We start from the raw sequence: 19,590 nt of genomic DNA, 5'->3' as shown, positions 1-19,590 counted from the left end.
TTGGGTGTGATTTTTGTGCAGATAGTTGGTCCTCCTCCAGGATCTGCATCTGAATTTGGCTAGGATGGCTATCCAGAATGAGAATTTGTAGACAGGATTGCTGCCCATTTACACCATGTATGTCTCCTGGGTAACATTACCCAATACTATGCTTATAGCCTTGAACTACAGATTATATTTTTGATCATTGTTTGATTGGAGCATTTGTTAGTGGTGCTGTCCTTTTAGGAAGAGCATGTGTATTGGTTTATTATTGTCACGTACCGAGGTACAGTGAAAAACTTGTCTTACAAACCGATCGTACAGGTCAATTCATTACACGGTGCAGTTACATTGAGTTAGTACAGAGTGCATTGAAGTAGTACAGGTAAAAACAATAACAGTACAGAGTAAAGTGTCACAGCTACAGAGAAAGTGCAGTGCAATGAGGTGCAAGGTCACAACAAGGTAGATTGAGGTCATAGTCCATCTCGATGTATAAGGGAACTGTTCAATAGTCTTATCACAGTGGGGTAGAAGCTGTCCTTAAGTCTGGTGGTACGTGGCCTCAGGCTCCTGTATCTTCTACCCGATGGAAGAGGAGAGAAGAGAGAATGTCCCAGGTGGGTGGGGTCTTTGATTATGCTGGCTGCTACACCAAGACAACGAGAGGTAAAGTTCAAGGAGGGGAGGCTGGTGTCCGTGATGCGCTGGGCTGTGTCCACAACTCTGCAGCTTCTTGAGGTCCTGGGCGGAGCAGTTGCTGTACCAAGCCGTGATACATCCAGATAGGATGCTTTCTATGGTGCATCGGTAAAAGTTGGTGAGAGTCAAAGGGGACAAACCAAATTTCTTTAGCCTCCTGAGGAAGTAAAGGCACTGGTGAGCTTTCTTGGCTGCGGCATCTATGTGATTTGACCAGGCCAGGCTGTTGGTGATGTTCACTCCCAGGAACTTGAAGATTTCAACCCTCTTGACCTCAGCACCATTGATGTAGACAGGTGCATGTGCACCGCCCCCTTTCCTGAAGTCAATGACCAGCTCTTTTGTTTTGTTGACATTGAGGGAAAGGTTGTTGTCATGACACCATTCCACTAAGCTCTCTATCTCCTTCCTGTACTCCAACTCATCGTTGTTTGAGATACTGCCTACAACGGTGGTATCATCTGCAAACTTGTAGATGGAGTTAGAGCAGAATCTGGCCACACAGTCATGAGTGTATAGGGAGTAGAGTAGAGAGCTGAGAACGCAGCCTTATGGGGCACCAGTGTTGAGAATAATCGTGTCGGAGGTATTGCTGCCTATCCTCACTGACTGTAGTCTTTGTTAGAAAGTCAAGGATCCAGTTACAGAGGGAGGTGTTGAGTCCTAGGTCTCAGAGTTTGGTGATAAGCTTGCTTGGGATTATTGTATTGAAGGCAGAGCTGCAGTCAATAAACAATAGACTAACGTATGTGTCTTTACTGTCCAGATGCTCCAGAGCTGAGTGTAGGGCCAGGGAGATGGCGTCTGCTGTAGACCTGTTTCGCCGATAGGTGAATTGCAGTGGGTCCAGGTTGTCTGGTAGGCTGGAGTTGATGCGTGCCATGACCGACCTTTCAAAGCACTTCATGATGGTGGATGTCAGAGCCACTGGTCGGTAGTCATTGAGGCATGTTACCTTGCTTTTCTTTGGTACCGGGATGATAGTGGTCTTCTTAAAACAGGAGGGAACCTGAGATTGAAGCAGGGAGAGGTTGAATATGTCCACAAATACTTCTGCCAGCTGATCAGCACAAGATCTGAGCACACGGCCCGGGACACCATCTAGGCCAGGTGCTTTCCTCGTGTTCACTCTCCGGAAGACTGATCTTGTGTCCTCCACTGTGATCAAAGTTTCAGCTGCGTTGGTGGCTGTCAGGGTGGATGGTGACAATCCACTTCCCTTTTGTTCAAAACGCGCATAGGATGCATTAAGTTCATCAGGAAGGGATGTGCTGTTGTTAGCCATGCAGCTCGACTTTGTCTTGTAGGCTGTTATGGCATGTAAGCCCTGCCATAACTGGCGGCTGGTCAGGGACTCTATTTTGAGTTGGTATGTGTGTAGCTCATGGTGATATTGACATCACAAAAGTTGGATATTGCACATTATTAGCAGCAAGTTACAACTAATTACCCATCATTTACCTCAGAGCAAAGAAGATTGAAAGAAGATTTGTTAGAGGTGATGAGATCACAAATAGTTCACATTGGGCAGGCACGGTAGTGTAGAGGTTAACGTAACGCTTTACAGCGCCAGTGACCTGGGTTCAATTCCTGCCGCTGTCTGTAAGGAGTTTGTACGTTCTCCCCGTGTCTGTGTGGGTTTCCTCTGGGTGCTCTAGTTTCCTCCCACATTCCAAAGACGTACGGGTTAGGAAGTTGTGGGCATGCTATGTTGGCGCTGGAAGCGTGGCAGCACTTGCAGGCTGCCCCCAGAACACTTTACGCAAAAGATGTACATCGAAACACACAGTGAAATACATGTGACTAATAAAAATATCTTGTCTTGTCTTGTATTTATAGCTGAAAACTTTAGTGGCAGGTTCAGTGAAGGATGCCTGGATTTATTTTGTGCAAAAGGTGGGAGAGGGGAAAGTGGGGGGGAAACTTTTTGTTCGCTAATTGGGATCTTTGGAATTTTCTACCCCAGTCACTGAACGTATTCAAGACAGTGATCTATGTATTTTCAGATATGAAGGGAATCGAGGATAATGGGTTAGTGCAGGAGAGTGACACTGATGCAGCACATGAACAAGGGGACAAATGGCCAAGTATTTATCTGGATAATGGTGGGTATTGAACAGGGAATTGAATATGAATTCGAGAAAGTAGTTTGCAGATATGAAGTAGTGGGAGAATGGGACTGAGGAGATTGCTGATTCCCAGAATATCATAGGAATGGATGGTAAAGAAGTTATTCAATTTATTAAAGTTTGGGTTATTTTTGTTGTGACATAGTGACTGCTATCAATAAGTATAATCTTGCCTTGTTGGGGGACAAGTACAAGGAAGCTCTGGGCTTGAGAAAGGGAGCTGGTTGAGTGAGAGAGCGCAGATAAAAACAAAATGCTCAATTCTCATCTTAGCAGGCTTCATCAATGGAGAGGGAAACCAAATTAGTGCTTCACGTTGGTGGCCTCTTTTCAGAAAGTTCTGATGAGTGTTGACCTCTGTCGGATGGTGAATGTTCTTACTTTCTGTGATTATTGCTGTCCAGTGGTGTGTGAACTTTGTGCAGGTTTGAGGGTTTGATCTTCGTGTGGTACTTCATGGTTTTCTTGTACCTGTGAAGAGCTGCCTGCTGTGTCTGAGAAAAGGTGAGGTGCGGTAAAACATCTTGGGATAAGTGGTGTATGTGAAATGACACTGGGAGCTGAATGAACATGGAGGGTCTCCGTACATTGCATTGAAGAACAGACACAGTCTGCCTTTATCCAACTTTTCCTCCAGTTGCTGCTTCACAGCAGATCTTTTCTGCTGAGTTTATTTGGATGCTACATGTTTAATTCACGTGGTTAGCTGTTCTTATTTGACTTGTGAAATTGTTGCAAATGTTGTCCAGTTCTGCTTCGGTGCATGAAATCTTTAGCATAAACCAATTTGGCTCCCACCTTGCCTCCTAGCTTGGGTAACTGCTGGGCATCAGCTGGTGCATCCTTTTGCTGTACCTCTTCCAAGCTCTATTTCCTTCCTTTAGTGTGACCGCTAATACCGGGCAATAAATAGTCTGCTGGTCAAGCAGCTTCTGGGTGGGGGAAGAAACATATTTGGTTGAAACCCTGCATCAGGACCTGAAACATCAACAATTCCACCCCCCCAACCACCCCAACAGATGCTGCTTGACCTGCTGAGTTCCTCCAGATTGTTTGTTGCTCCAGATTCCAGTGTCTCAGCTAAAACTGGGCAACTTATTTCACGTGATGTACCTTCTTAGATGGTGCCTCTGGACTGAGAATGACTCTTTCACTTCAGATCTGTGCTTTTGAGGTGGATGTGTGAGAGAACTATGCTTGACAGCGCTGCGCCAGTGTAGCTTTTGCTTGTATGAGGAAATTTATTTGAAGATAAAGCTTCAAACCTGACGCAGCTTGTGGTCTTGTGATCCCTGTCCCATTTGCTTCTGAGACATGGACCATTTGTAGTAAATATTTCAAAGCACAGAGAAATATCACTGAATTGAGGAAGAGGCAGTGAGCAAAGGCATCTGTGCCTGAGCACGTCCATGTGTGCGAAAGTACCTTTGTGCTAAAGGTGCCAGTAGGTATCTTCACCTGAATGTGAAGTTAATATCCATCAGGTAGGGTCTTCAGTTGTCTAGGACTCCATTGTCACTGGATCAGAACCTTGTTGTGCAAGTCTGTGTGGTAACTGAAGTACAACGCCTATCCCACATTAAAAGAAATCACTTGTGGGCAGCTTCCACTCCTTGATATGGAAGTTGGCACGTGGAACATTAGGATCCCAAGTACAGCTCCAGTAGTGATGGACCACTTTTTTTTGGGGGGGGTGGGGTGGTGAGGGTATCTGCAACAAAGGTGATTGGTAGTGTTGGGAGAAACTGTCAACACTGTCAATTAAGGCAGCACCAATTTTAAGATGTTAGCTTCAAGCTTGGGTAGTGGACCAGGTATGGTGGAACACTAAAGCAAAGAAGTAAGCCTGGGCTCTGGTTAAGGCCTCCCTCAGTGTCTCTCTGTTCAAGCATTTCAAACAGGTGGCAATAAGCGAGCATTATGTGCTGTTTGATGTCACTGCATGATTGATCTCACAGGCACAGATGTATGAGTCATTGCTGGGCTTAGTTTTTTGCTCCAACCTGGAAATGTCAATTCAGTTCCAAAAGTCTGGGCATCCCTCATCTACATAAACAGCATTGCCCTTGATTCTCAGTGATCTCCTTTTTCTGTACATAGGCTTTGTGCACTGCCCTGAACTTGATATGTTGTTTCATGATGTGTCTGATTTTTATTTTATCCTCATTGGGTGTCAGCCTTGCTACCCTGTAGATTGCATGCATCTTTTTCTGCCATTTTTCGAAGATGGGTGTAAAATTACTTAAATTTCTGGTAAAATTTCTTTGAAATTTCCAGTTGTAATGTAACCATATTGAGCAATGTCTTATATTGTCTAATTGCAGAATGGAGTGTAACAGCTGCAGAATGGAGTGTAACAGCTACAGAGAAAGTGCTGTGCAGACAGACAATAAGGTGCAAGGTCAAAACGAGAGAGATTGTGAGGTCGAGAGTCCACCTTATTATACTAGGGAACCGTTCAATAGTCTTATAGCGGGATAGAAGCTGTCCTTGAGCCTGGTGGTATGAGCTTCAGGTTTTTGTATCTTCTGCCTAATGGGAGAGGGGAGAAGAGAGGGAAAAAGATTAGGCTGGCTGCTTTCCCAAGGCAGCAACAGGTATAGACAATGAAGGGGAGGCTGGTTTCTGTGATGTGCTGAGCTGTGTCCACAACTCTCTGCAGTTTCTTGCAGTCACGAGCAGAGCAGTTGCCATACCAAGCCATGAAGCATCCAGTTAGGATGCTTTCTGTGGTGCATCGATTAAAAATTGGTGAAAGTTGATGGGGACATGCCAAATTTCTTTAGCCTCCTGAGGAAGTAGAGGCACTGGTGGGCTTTCTTGGCTGTGGCATCTACATGGTTGGACCAGGACAGGCTGTTGGTGATGTTCACTCCTGGGAACTTGAAGCTCTGAACCTTCTTGACCTCAGCACCATTGTTGTGGACAGGAGCATGCGCACCACCCCACCTTCCTGAAGTCAATGACCAGCTCTTTTGTTTTGCTGACATTGAGGTAAAGGTTGTTGTAATGACACCATGTCACTAAGCTCTCTATCTCCTTCCTGTACTCCGACTCGTTGTTTGAGATTCAGCCGACTACGGTGGTATCATCTGCAAACTTGTAGATGGCGTTAGCGTGGAATCTGGCCATGCAGACATGAGTGTATAAGGAGTAGAGTAGGGCTGAGGACACATCCTTGTGGGGCACCAGTGTTGAGAATAATTCTGGCAGATCCTTACTGATTGCGGTCTGTTGGTTAGGAAGTTAAGGATCCAATTGCAGAGGGAGGTGTTGAGTCCCACGTCTTGGAGTTTGGTGATGGATTTTCTTGGAATTGTAGTATTGAAGGTGGAGCTGTAGGTATCTTTACTGTCCAGATGCTCCAGAGATGAGTGTAGGGCCAGGGAGATGGCAACTGTCGTAGACCTGTTTTGGTGGTAGGTGAATTGCAATAGGTCAACGTTGTCTGGGAGGCTGGAGTTAATGCGTGCCATGACCAACCTCTTGAAGCACTTCATGATGGTGGACGTCAGCCATCAGTCAGTAGTCACGTTACCTTGTTTTTCTTGGGTACTGGGATGATAGTGGTCTTCATAAAGCAGGTGGGAACCTCAGATTGAAGCAGGGAGAGGTTAAAAATGTCTGGAAATACCCCTGCCAGCTGATCTGCACACTGCCAAGGACACCATCCAGGCCAAATGCTTTCTGTGGGTTCACTTTCTGGAAGGCCGATCTTACGGTGACTCTGGGTTTAGGTGCATTAGAGGGGTGGGTGGTGACAAACCAATCCCCTTCTGTTCAAAATGTGCATAGAATGCATTAAGCTCGTTGGGAAGGGATGTGGTGTTGTCAATGATGTTGCCCGACTTTGTTTTGTAGCCTGTTGTAGCATATAAGCCCTGCCACAACTGATGGCTGGTCTGGGACTCGATTTTGGACTGGTATTGTCTTTTGGCGTCTCTGATAACTTTACGGAAGTCGTACCTCAATTTCTTGTGTATGTCAGGGTCACCTGATTTGAATGCTGCAGTACTAGACTTCAATAGAAAGTGAATGTCCTGGTTCATCTGTGGATTCCAGTTTGGGAACACCCATATTGTCCTCATTGGTAGACAGTCCTCAACACACTTGCTGATAAAATCCGTGATGGTGGTGACATACTTACTTAGGCTGGCAGCTGAGTCTTTGAACATGGACCAATCTACTGACTCAAAGCTCTTTCCTCAGACCAGCATTATATGAATCTCTGTACTGGATCCTCCTGTTTCAGCTTTTGTTTGTATTATAGCGAGAAGGAGCACAGCCTGGTGGTCTGATTTACCAAAGTGAGGGTGGGGAGAGGGGGGTGGTCTCGGTAGGCATCTTTGGTTGTTTAGCAATAGTCGAGAGTGTTTGTGCCCCGGTGGGACAGGAGACATGCTGGTAGTATTTTTGTAACACACTCTTGAAGTTAGCCTGGTGGAAGTCACTGGCAATGATGAAGAGGGCCTCTGTATCCTGTTTCAAGGCTATTGACCACAGAGTAAAGTTCATTAAGTGCAGACTTTTGTTCTGTTACTTCAACCTGATTTGATGCATTCTTCTTTTTGCATATTGAAAACCTACTCTGCCAGGACACTGCACCAAATTTAGTGGGAGATTAAACAGTTGAATTGCTCTGCAAACCATCCTTCATCTGGGATTAAACTGTTTGATTCTCAAGTGCTGGCAATGTGTTAAATTAATAACTCAACTAAAGTAATTACATAAATCTATAAATAGTTGAATAAAAACCAGAACTAATGCAAAATAAGGTTGGTCTAAGATTTGGCAGAGCGAGTTGAGTCTGTCAACTGTATTATTTGAGAGTTTGTGGATAATAAACATGTCAAAAGGAGATGTCTCCATCTTCAATATCTTGTGCTCTGTTATTGAGCAAAAGTTGCAGATGCACACACATGAGGGGTGTCATTTCTGGACAATTTAATCCAGAATTCAGCCTCGCTACAGAGAAAAGTACATAGTCAAGAACAGCAGTGCATGATTTGTTTTTTACTACCTTGATGTAATTCTGTATGACACGATCTATCTGGATGTCATGCTAAACAAAAACTTTTCACTTTATCTCAGTACATGTGACAACAATAAACCAATATCAGTTTATTGTGTTATAAAAGGAGGGTCCTTTTCAGATAGGATAGACTCTGAGAAACATTTATGAAAATGTTTCTCACCCAAGTCATATCTTTCTAATTTATCTTAAATTTATCTTCACTGCTAAGTGACCCATGTACCTTATCAAAGCTAGTCAACAAATTAACTGACTTATCTATCAATCAGGTTAATTTTTATTTCTTGCTGTATTAAACAATTATACTTTTATGCTGTGTTCACTGTACCATCAACTTGTTGTCTTTAAGGTTAAACATTTTGGTTGACATTCATGCACAGCAGCGTGTTTTCAGAAACTGTTTGCTTTCTTTGACGTGTCACATCGTGACGTTCCTGTATGGGTTGTTCATGACATTCTTAAATTGGTGCATTTCAGCACAGAGCCAAGACACTACTTCAGACATAGTTTGCAACTGAACAAGATGAGAGGAAAGTTGTATTTTCACATAGTCTTCTAATGATTTCTTGTACATTGTTTGAGACAGTTAAGGAACAGAAATTTATTATAAAATTATCTTGATATTTTCAGTAAATCTGCAACTTTATCAAGAATTGCAAGTATTTTATCCCCTTTCTGCTGTATTTTGAGTGACTTTTCAGTGAAATTTTAATTTTGTTTATAGCATTTACATGACTTTGAAAGTGTTTTCACAATGCAAGTCTTAAATTTTTTTTTCTATTTTTAGTCAAATATTGAAGTATTTGTGAATAGACTGGACTCTGTGGAATCCGTCCTACCGTATGAATATGATGCGTGAGTACATTTATGAAGAGCCAATGAATCTGTATTTGTGTGAATTGTGCCCTAGAATAATTCTCATATGACACTTTTCTGTAAATGAATTTAGAACATACTGGTGGGGAGGTTTGCTAAGGCTACTGGGGAGAGTTTAAACTCGAATTGTTGGGGGGTGGGATCTGTACTGAAGAGACTGGGGAAGAGGTGTTTGGCTCTCAAATAGAGGAATCTAGGAGTAAGTACCATAGGCAGGTGATAGAGAAGGGAAGTGTTCAGACAGGCTTGAGATGTGTCTATTTTAATGCAAGGAATATTGTGAACAAGGCAGATGAGCTTAGAGCTTGGATCAATACTTGGAGCTATGATGTGGTGGCCATTACAGAGACTTGGATGGCTCCGGGACTGGAATGGTTGATTCAAGTGCCGGGTTTTAGATGTTTTAGGAAGGACGGGGAGAGAGGCAAAAGAGGTGGGGGAGTGGCACTGTTGATCAGAGATAGTGTCACGGCTGCGGAAAAGGTGGACGTTGTGGAGGGATTGTCTACGGAGTCTCTGTGGGTGGAGGTTAGGAACAGGAAGGGGTTGATAACTTTGCTCTGTGTTTTTTATAGGCCGCCCAATAATGACAGGGTTATTGAGGAGCAGATCCTAGAAAGGTGTGAGAATAAGAGAGTTGTTGTGATGGGGGATTTTAATTTCCCAAACATTGACTGGCATCTCCAGGCGATGAGGGGTTTAGATGGGGTGGAGTTTGTTAGGTGTGTTCAGGAAGGGTTCTTGACACAGTATGTAGATAGACCTACAAGAGGAGAGGCTGTGCTTGATTTGATATTGGGAAGTGAACCTGGTCAGGTGTCAGATCTCTCAGTGGGTGAACATTTTGGTGATAGTGATCATAATTCTATCTCCTTTACGTTAGCACTGGAGAGGGATAGGAACAGACACTAGAAAGGCATTGACGGAATTATGAGGCTCTCAGGCAGGAAATTGGAAGATTAAATTGGGAACAGATGTTCCCTGGGAAAAGTACAGAAGATATGTGGCAAATATTCAGGGGGTATTTGTGTGGAGTTCTGCATAGACATGTTCCGATGAGATGGGAGTCACGAGAGGATACAGGAACTGTGGTATAGGAAGACTAAATCTAGTCAAAAGAAAAGCATACAAAAGGTACAGAGAGCTAGGTAATGTTAGAGATCTGGAAGAGTACAAGGCTAAAAGGCAGGAACTTAAGAAAGAAATTAGGAGAGCCAGAAGGGGACATGAGAAGGCCTTGGCGGGCAGGATTAAGGAAAACCCCAAGGCGCTCTACAAGTATGCGAAGAGTAAGAGGATAAGACGCGAAAGGATAGGGCCTATCAAGTGCAGCAGTGGGAAAGTGTGTATGGATCCGGAAGAAATAGCGGAGGTACTTAATGAATACTTTACGTCAGTATTCACTACGGGAAAAGATCTGGGGGAGTGTAGTGGGGACTTGCAGCGGCCTGAAAAGCTTGAGCATGTAGATATTAGAAAAGAGGTGGTGCTGAAACTTTTAGAAAGCATCAAGTTAGATAAGTCACCGGGACCAGATGAGATGTACTCCAGGTTGCTGTGGGAGGTGAGGGAGGAGATTGCGGAGCCTCTGATGATGATCTTTGTGTCGTCGATGGAGATGGGAGAGGTTCCGGAAGATTGGAGGGTTACGGATGTTGTTCCCTTATTCAAGAAGGGGAGTAGGGATAGCCCAGGGGATTATAGACCGGTGAGTCTTACCTCAGTGGTTGGTAAACTGATGGAGAAGATCCTGAGAGGCAGGATTTATGAACATTTGGAAAGGTATAATATGATTAGGAATAGTCAGCATGGCTTTGTCAAGGGCAGTTCCTGTCTTACGAGCCTGATTGAATTTTTTGAGGATGTGACTAAGCACATCGATGAAGGGAGAGCAGTAGATGTAGTGTATATGGATTTCAGCAAGGCGTTTGATAAGGTACCCCATGCAAGGCTTATGGAGAAGGTGAGGAGACATGGGATCCAAGGGGACATTGCAGTATGGATCCAGAACAGGGTCATATTCTGAGTGGAGGTCAGTGACCAGTGGTGTACCTCAGGGATCTGTACTGAGACCCTTACTCTGTGATTTTTATAAATGACCTGGATGAGGAAGTGGAGGGGTGGGTTAGTAAGTTTGCGGATGACACGACGGTTGGGGGGGTTGTGGATATTATGGAGGGCTGTCAGAAGTTACAGAGGGACATAGATAGGATGCAGAATTGGGCTGAGAAGTGGCAGATGCAGTTCAACCCAGATAAGTGTGAAGTGGTTCATTTTGGTAGGTCAAATATGTTGGCAAAATATAGTATTAATGGTAGGACTCTTGGCAGTGTGGAGGATCAGAGGGATCTTTGGGTCTGAGTCCATAGGACGCTCAGCGGCTGCGCAGGTTGACTCTGTGGTTAAGAAGGCATATGTTGTATTGTCCTTCATCAATCAGGGAATTGAATTTACGAGCCAAGAGGTATTGTTGCAGCTATATAGGTCCCTGATCAGACTCCACTTGGAGTATTGTGCTCAGTTCTGGTCGCCTCACTACAGGAAAGATGTGGAAGCCATAGAGAGGGTGCAGAGGAGACTTACAAGGATGCTGTCTGGAATGCGGAGCATGCCTTATGAAAGCAGGTTGAGGGAACTCGGCCTTTTCTCCTTAGAGAGACGGAGGATGAGGGGGGGACCTGATAAAGGTGTATAAGATGATGAGAGGTATTGATAGGGTAGATAGTCAGAGGCTTTTACCCAGGGCTGAAATGGTAGCCACAAGAGGACATAGGTTTAAGGTGCTGGGTAGTAGATATAGAGGAGATGTCAGGGGTAAGTTTTTTACTCAGAGAGTGGTGAGTGCGTGGAATGGGCTGCCGGAAACGGTGGTGGAGGCTGATACGATAGGGTCTTTCAAGAGACTGTTAGATAGGTACATAGAGCTGAGTAAAATAGAGGGCTATGGGTAAGCCTAGTAATTTCTAGGGTAGGGACATGTTCGGCACAGCTTTGTGGGCCGAAGGGCCTGAATTGTGCTGTAGTTTTTCTATGTTCTATGTTTCTAACATGGAACAGTGCAGCACAGAATGGGTCCTTCAGCCCATGATGTTGTGCTGACCCATATAAACCTATCCCACAATCAATCCAACCCTTCCTTCCTACACAGCCCATAATCTTCCATTTTTCTTACATCCATGTGCCTATTCAAGAGTCTTTTGAATGTTCCTATTGTATCAGCATCTACCACCATCCCTGGCAGTGTGTTCCAGGCACCCACCACACTGTGTGTGTGTGTGTGTGTGTGTGTGTGTGTGTGTGTGTGTGTGTGTGTGTGTGTTGGGAGGGTGGGGGGAACCCACCTCTGACATCTCCCCTAAACTTTCCTCCACTTACCTTTAATGGATATCCTCTGGTATTGGCCATTTCTACCCTGGGGAAAAAGGTGCTGGCTGTCTACTCTATCTATCCCTCTCATAATCTTATAAACCTCTGTCAAGCTGCCTCTCGTCCTCCATCACTCCAAAGAGAAAAGACCCAGCTCGCTCAACCTTTCCTCATAAGACATATATTCTCTAATCCAGACAGCATCCTGCTAACTCTCCTCTGCATCCTCTCTAAAGCCTCCACATCCTTCCTTTGACGAGGTGACCAGAACTGAACACAATACTCCAAATGTGGTGTAACCAGAGTTCTGCAGAGCTGCAGCGTTACCTTATGGCTCTTAAATTCAATCCTCCGATTAATAAAGGCCAATTTCTCCAGCTTCTTCCCTCATTGTCTGTGTGACGACAATGATGGCTTCTCACTGCAGTGGAAATGTGCTGTTGATGAGGCACTGATAAACAAAACTGTCAAATCTGATAATGTTGGGCAGCACCAAGCAGAACCTGGGGGTTGGAGATCATGGACTTGTTGTAAGTGGGTATTTTGAGAAGTCGATGACTGTGGTGATGATGCCAATGCTCAATGATTGTGTAAGTGACATTGTTGACTGTGTCACAAGTTAATTGTTTGGCAGTAGTGTGAGGAAGGCTGAGTTTGCCCTGTCAGAGCACACGAGAACTGTAACAAATGGTAGAATTGTATAGTTAAGGAACTCTGATGCTGGCCACGGGTCAGGTACTAGATGAGTGGAGGAAAAACAAATGAATCTTTATTCAAAAAGGGCAGCAGGGATAAGCTAGGTCATTACAGGCTGTTGAGTGTAAGATCAATGGTAGGGAAATTATTGGGGGAAAATATTGAGGAGAAAGGATTAATCTGCACTTGGAGACACAGGATTGTGAAGTGAAGAGTCTGACTAATTTGTGTTTTCTGAGGAAGTGACTAAATGGGTGTAGTGTGGTTGATGTAGTCTAAATGGACTTCAGTAAGACCTTTGTTAAAGTCTCACGTGGAGTCTGGTCCGAACAGTAAGAAGCTATGGAATCCAGAGCAATTTGGCAAATTGGATTCAAAATTGGCTTGGTGATTGGAGGCAGAGCATGAGGGTTGAGAGTTGATTTTGTCATGGCCTGTCATCTACTGCAGGGATTGGTACTGGGGCCCTTGCTGTTTATCATATACTCATTTGGATCATTCACGTATACTATGTATGATTGCTAAGTTCTTAGATGACATGAAGATTAGTGGTTGTGTTGATAGATGGAAGATCTTTTTTGGCTATAAAACGATATTTATGAGATGGTGAGAAATGACAGATGAAATTTGATTGTGTAAAATGTGAGGTGTTGCATTAAATGCAAGCGGGAAGTATACAGTAAATGGCAGGACCCTTAGGAGCATTGATGTGTAGAGGGATCTTGGGGTGCAAGTCCATAGCTTCCTGAAAGTGGCTACACAAATGGATAGGGTGGTAAAGAAGGTGAATGGCATGTTTACCTTTATCAATCAGGGCATTGAATATAAAAGTTGGCAAGTCATTGTAGTTGTATAAAGCTTTGGTTAGGACACATTTGGAATACTGTGTGCAGTTCTGGTTGCCACACTATAGGAGGATATGGAGGCTTTGGAGAGGGTGCAGAAGAGGTTGTTGCCTGGATTGGAGAGTATTAGCTATAAGGAGAGGTTGGATAAACTTGGATTGTTTTCTCTGGAGTGTTGGAGGCTGAGGGGTGACCTATAGAAGTACTGAGAAGCACCGATAGGGCAGATAGTTTTTTTCTCAGGATGGAAATGTCAGATACTGGGAGGGCATAGTTTTAAGGTAAAAGGGGAAAGTTTAAAGGAGATTTTGTGAGGCAATTTTTTTTTACACAGAATAATAGGTACCTGGAATGCACTGCCAGGGGAGGTGGTAGAAGCAGATATGATAGTAACGTTTAAGAAGCATTTGGACAGGTCAACATTCAGGGAAGTCAGATGGGATTAGTTTAGATTGACATCATGGTTAACACAGATGTGGTAGTCCAAAGGGCAATGTACTGTTCTATGTAAAGCATTGGTTAGGCCAAAGGTGAAGGACTGCTGTTCTGGCTGCCACGTTATGGAAAGGATGTGATTGCTCTGGAGAGGGTACAGAAGAGATTCACTAGGATATTGCCTCAGATGAAGTATTTCATTTGGGAGGAGAAATTGGATAGGCTGGATTTATTTTCCTTGAAACGGAATAGTTGCTAACACAGATACATAAAATTGAGGACCATAGACAGGTTTGACAGTGAGAAATGTTCCTCTTTAGCAGAGATATCTATGACCAGATGGCATAGGTTTGCATGGTAAAAGAATTAGCAGGGATTTGAAGAGGAATTTTGGATGCAATCTGGAGCGCATTGCTGGGGGGGTGGGCGGAGGCAGGTATCTGTGCAACATTTAAGAAATATTTGGTTAAGTACTTGAAACTGCATGGCATGGAAGGCTATGGCTGGGAAATGGGATTAGCACAGACAGGTACTTGATGTATGGCACAGACACGATAGATGACTAATATTTATTAGCCATTCCTAATTTCTGGAGACGGTGAAGAGTTAACCTTGTGGGTTTTTTCATGCGAACACACTAATTATGAGCAGGAATAAACACTCAGTCTCTAGAGCCTGCCCCACTCTTAAATGTGATCAAGGCTGATCCAACTGTAACCTCAAGCGACATTCTCATTTGGCCTCAGTAACCTCTCAAAACAAGAATCAATCCACCTCTGCCCTAAAAATATTCAAAGATGCTGTTCCTAATATACTATGAGGAAGAGAGTTCCAAAGACTTGATCCTCTGAGGGAAAAATTTTCACATTTTTTCACTCTTAAGTGAGTAACCTCCTTATTTTGAGAATATTCAATAGTGGAACGAGTATCTGTTTGGAATGGAATTCAAAGGTATTTGGGCAACTGTAGAATATATTGTACATCAATTTTATTGATCAAACACCAACTCATGAAGGATCCTGTAATTGTGGAAGCAATTAACCAAAGTCTGGGAAAGGCAGGGTCTTTTAGGATGGGTAGATGAAGACTGAACAGTGGTGGTGTGCCAATGGATAAATATTCTCCAGGTTTGCCTGTGAACCATTGGGCACCGTGGAATATTCCTGGGCAATTTGTCCTTTGGAGCTTTGAGGTTGATAACACAATAAAGTGAAGTAAATAATGTTTGTGTGGGGAGCATGTTGGATGGTGTGAGGAGTTTTTTTCTTTAATTATTTTTTACTTTTTTTTAAACTTTGTTTTATAACACAAATAGTTTTTCTTTTGTGTTCACTAAGTTATGTTTTCCATGTTGAGGTGTGATGTTTATACTTAAGCAGTGAGTAAATGTAGTCCTAATTACTGGAGTATCTAATTTATGTCCATGTCATCAAGGTCCCAGGTAACAATGAGGTTCATGTCATACAGTTCTAATGAAATGTCATTGACCATTTAATTTTCCACAGATGCTTTCTGACATGCTGAGCATTTCTAGGTTTTTCTATTTCATATCAATATATGGTACTGTATTTGAAATTGAACCTGGTTCCTGAAAGTATTGTTTTGGCTATTATTGAGATTTTCATGATTGAAAATTTTCTTCCTGTTGGTTTTTTCTAAAATTTGTTTTCAAGAGCAGCTTAGTATTGTGAATAATCAGAGGTTTCCTACTGACAATTGTTGCTTCCTTTGGCTACATACACTGTGATGAATTGAAACCTTGTGTTTTTTTGCTTTATCATGTGTATTTACAATTGTGTGTTTATCTTTGTGAAGGTTTGACTTTTGCCAGAATGATACTGAGAAACGGCCTTCAGAGAATTTGGGGCAGGTGTTATTTGGAGAGAGAATTGAGTCATCCCCATACAAGGTATGGTACATTGAGACTTCAAATGTGATAAACATTTTAACACACATTTTAATATAGCATTTAAATAAATTGGTGTATAATTTCTGCATTTGGTCATGAGTTGCACATATCACTGCTCTGAGTAAAATTAACCTTGATGGTGTGGGGAGATTGCTAGAAATGATCTTGTGAACAGCAAATTAATGGTCACAGTGCATTTTAGGCAGAGATTGACAGGTTCTTGAGTGGTAAGGGGGTTAATGGTTACAGGGAGAAGGCAGGAGAATGGGGTTGAAAAAAATCTGCCATGGTTGAATTGTGGAATCCACTCCATGGGCTGGATGGCCTAATTCTGCTCCTATTTGTTCTGATTTTGAGTCTCTCGTGGAATATAGAGGGTGCTAGAGAAAACAAAGAAATTAGGGCAAAAAGGGTCCATAAGTTACCTTTGACAGGCGATGTTGAGAATCCCAGGACATTCTTTAAGTATATTAGGTGCAAGAGGGTAGCCAGGGAAAGTGCGGGTCCCCTTCGGGATTACAAAAGTAATCTATGTGTGGAGTTGGAGATGTGGGCCAGGTTCTAAATGAATACTTACCTGTTTTCACCAAGGAGAAGGACCTAGAACATAGTGAATTCAGGGAGAGGGACATTGATAATCTGTGGAGCATATCCGTATTAAGAAGATGGAGGTGTTAAATGTCTTGGAACATAAGGGTGGATAAATCCCAGGGCCTGATGATATTTATCTACGGATACCATTGGCAGCAGGGGAGGAGATAGCCGGGGCTCTGATGGAGATTTTTTTCATCTTTGTTAGTCACAGGTGAGGTACCAGAAAAATGGGGGATAGGTAATGTTGTTTCTTTATTTAAGAAGGGCAGCAGGGTGAGCCTTTAATCCATGGTAGGGAAATTATTGGAGAAAATCCTAAGGAATAGGATGTATGTATATTTGGGAAGGCAGGGGCTGATTAGGTATTGCCAGCATTGTTTGGTGCATGGGAAATCCTACCTCACCAATTTGGTTGTTCTGAGGAGGTAACTAAGAAAAATGAAGTTTATGTAGACCTTAGTGAGGCATTTGACAAGATTCTGCATGGTAGGCTGGTCCAGAAGGTTAAGGTGCATGGGATGCAAGGTGAGCTGGCTAATTAAATCCAAAATTGTCCTGGTAATGGGAAGCAGAGAGTAGTGGTGGAGGAGTGCATTACTAATTGGAGGTCTGTGATCAGTGGTGTACCACAGGGATTGGTCCTGGAACCTTGGTTGTTTGTGATATGTTAATGAATGTAGGAGGAATGGTTAGTAATTTTGCAGATGACATGAAAATTGGTGGTGTTAATACTGAAATAGATTGTCCAAGCAACAGCAGACTACAAATCAGCTGGAAAGCTAGGCAGAGCATTGGCAGATACAATTTAATGCTGACATGCGAGGTCACGCATTTTATGAAGACATATGGGTAAGACGTACAGTAAATGGTCAGGAAGATTTTGGGTACAAGTTCAATGTTCCCTGAAAGTGGCAACACCGGTCGTTAGGCTGGTGAACAAGGTATATATCATGCTCCAGGGACAGTCAAACCTAGACTTACCTATCCAGGCTCGTGACTGCTCTCTCACAGCTCTGTGTTCTGATCCCTGGATTCTTTGCTCTCCATCCCAAAAAAAAACTCTTGGTGCATGTTGACAGTGGACCCTAATTTGGGGGATTTTGCCAAGTCAGAACTGGGAGAATGCAGAGGGCTGCAGTGCCGGAGGAGGTTCTAAGGATGGAGGGAAGAACTCTGAGGAATTAAAACATAAGAATTTGAGACTGCATCTTTAAAGGCAAAGCCATTTTCTTTGGACCGTTGGAGAATATTGGTGTTCTCTTGCATAATGGTGTGATGAAAACCACAATTAACTGGCAAGGTTTTATTCACGATTGAGTTAATCACTCAGCAGCCTGTTTCAACATTTCAGACTGTTTAAAAAGAAGAAATAATTTGTCTTTATCTGTTCCTTCCTTGTATTCTGCATGCTATTTCAATGTTGTAAAATGGGACTCTTGAATCAGTGAGAATTTCGGTAAATTATTCTTTGTCAGGCCCACTATTTTCTTGTGTTCTTGCATTCATAATTTGGATATTAACAATTTTATTTTTAAAAAGTTGTCAGATTTGATCTTTATCTTGGATCCAGCTCAACTTGTGGCAGCAATCCCCACCAACTCATAGCTGACAGCACTTTGCACGAATTAAAAGGAACCTTTACCTCTGCCCCTCTTGTAGTAAATTCTCTTGTATAAGTAACTCCATCACATCTACCACCTTAAACTTAAGTAAAATAACCTGCTAGTTATTTTTGAAGGAGTGGCAGAGGGCCCAAGGACGAGGTGAGTAATGTGATGAATACGAACTTGCAATATTTTGAAGTGCCACATAGTAGGCATGTTGGCATGGTTGGAATCTATTAAGGACTGGGTGGGAGAAGGGAAAGGGCAGTGTCACATGGATAACTAATTGATTTATGAACAGAAATTCATCATGTGGTTGTATCTATGGTTAGCAGATGTGCAAAATGTGGTGTACCCCAGGGGTCAGTACTGGGATCAGCATTTTTCCTGATAGATACTGATGTTTTTGATTTGGTTGGAGAAAGGATAACTTAAATTAACAGATGACACAAAGCTTCCAAGTATTGTGAGCAGTGCAGAGGTTACCGGTAGACTGAGATGGAATGGGCAGATAAGTAACGGGTGACAGAAGAGGTTCTGCAGATGCTGGAATCTAGAGCAACATACACACAGTGCTGAAGGAACACAGCATGATCGGGTAGCATCTATGGAGGGAAATAAACAGTCAACGTTTTGGGCTGAGACCTTTCAACAGGACTGGAAAGGAAAAGGGCAGAAACCAGAATAAGAAACTCGGGGGATAAGATTAGATAAGATCTCTATTAGTCACATGTACATCAAAACACACAGTGAAATACATCTTTTGCTTGGTGATTTTGGGGGGCAGCCCGCAAGTGTCGCCACGCTTCTGGCGCTAACATAGCATGCCCATAACTTCCTAACCTGTACGTCTTTGGAATGTGGGAGGAAACCGGAGCACCCGGGGGAAACCCACACAGACACAGGGAGAACGTACAAACTCTAACAGACAGTGGCTGGATTTGAACCCGGGTCACTGGCACTGTAAAGCATTATGCTAACCACTATGCTACCGTGCCTGCAGTTTGCTACTGTGCGTAGCACAGGCTGGCAGGTGACAGGTGAGTCTGGGTGAGAGGGGGAGGTAGGTTGGTTGGGGAGAGAGGGGGAATATATAAGAAGCTGAGAGGTGATAGGTAGAAGAGGCAAGAGGGCTGAAGGAGGTCTGGCCTCAACATGGCAGTAGAGGTGGCCATGGATAGATATCAGTATGGGAGTGGGATGTAGAATTGAAGTGGCTGGCCACTGGGAGATCCTTACTTTTGCGGCAGATGGAGCGAAGGTGCTCGACGAAGTGGTCTGCATCAGGTCTCACTGATGTAGAGGAGGCCGCACTGGATGCGATAACTGAAACCCTCGGAGTCACAGGTGAAACACTGCCTCTCCAACTTCCACCCTGCCCTCAAATTTACTCAGTCCATATCTGACACCTCCCTCCCCT

At 43.4% G+C, this 19,590-nt stretch overlaps 1 protein-coding gene across 1 annotated transcript in view; it reads left to right on the top strand.

Annotated features, from left to right (window-relative positions):
• LOC127573894 (transmembrane 9 superfamily member 2-like) overlaps positions 1-19,590 on the top strand; it is an 81,783-nt gene that overhangs the window by 6,241 nt on the left and 55,952 nt on the right. The window contains exons 2-3 of the mRNA XM_052022457.1: positions 8,633-8,700; positions 15,879-15,972. Coding sequence (XP_051878417.1) covers positions 8,633-8,700; positions 15,879-15,972 — 162 coding nt within the window. The remainder of the gene's footprint in view (positions 1-8,632; positions 8,701-15,878; positions 15,973-19,590) is intronic.

Source organism: Pristis pectinata, chromosome 8 (assembly GCF_009764475.1).
Source record: "Pristis pectinata isolate sPriPec2 chromosome 8, sPriPec2.1.pri, whole genome shotgun sequence".
NCBI lineage: Eukaryota > Metazoa > Chordata > Chondrichthyes > Rhinopristiformes > Pristidae > Pristis > Pristis pectinata.
The sequence above is the reverse complement of the archived record's forward strand: the minus strand, read 5'-3'. Positions and strand labels throughout refer to the sequence as shown.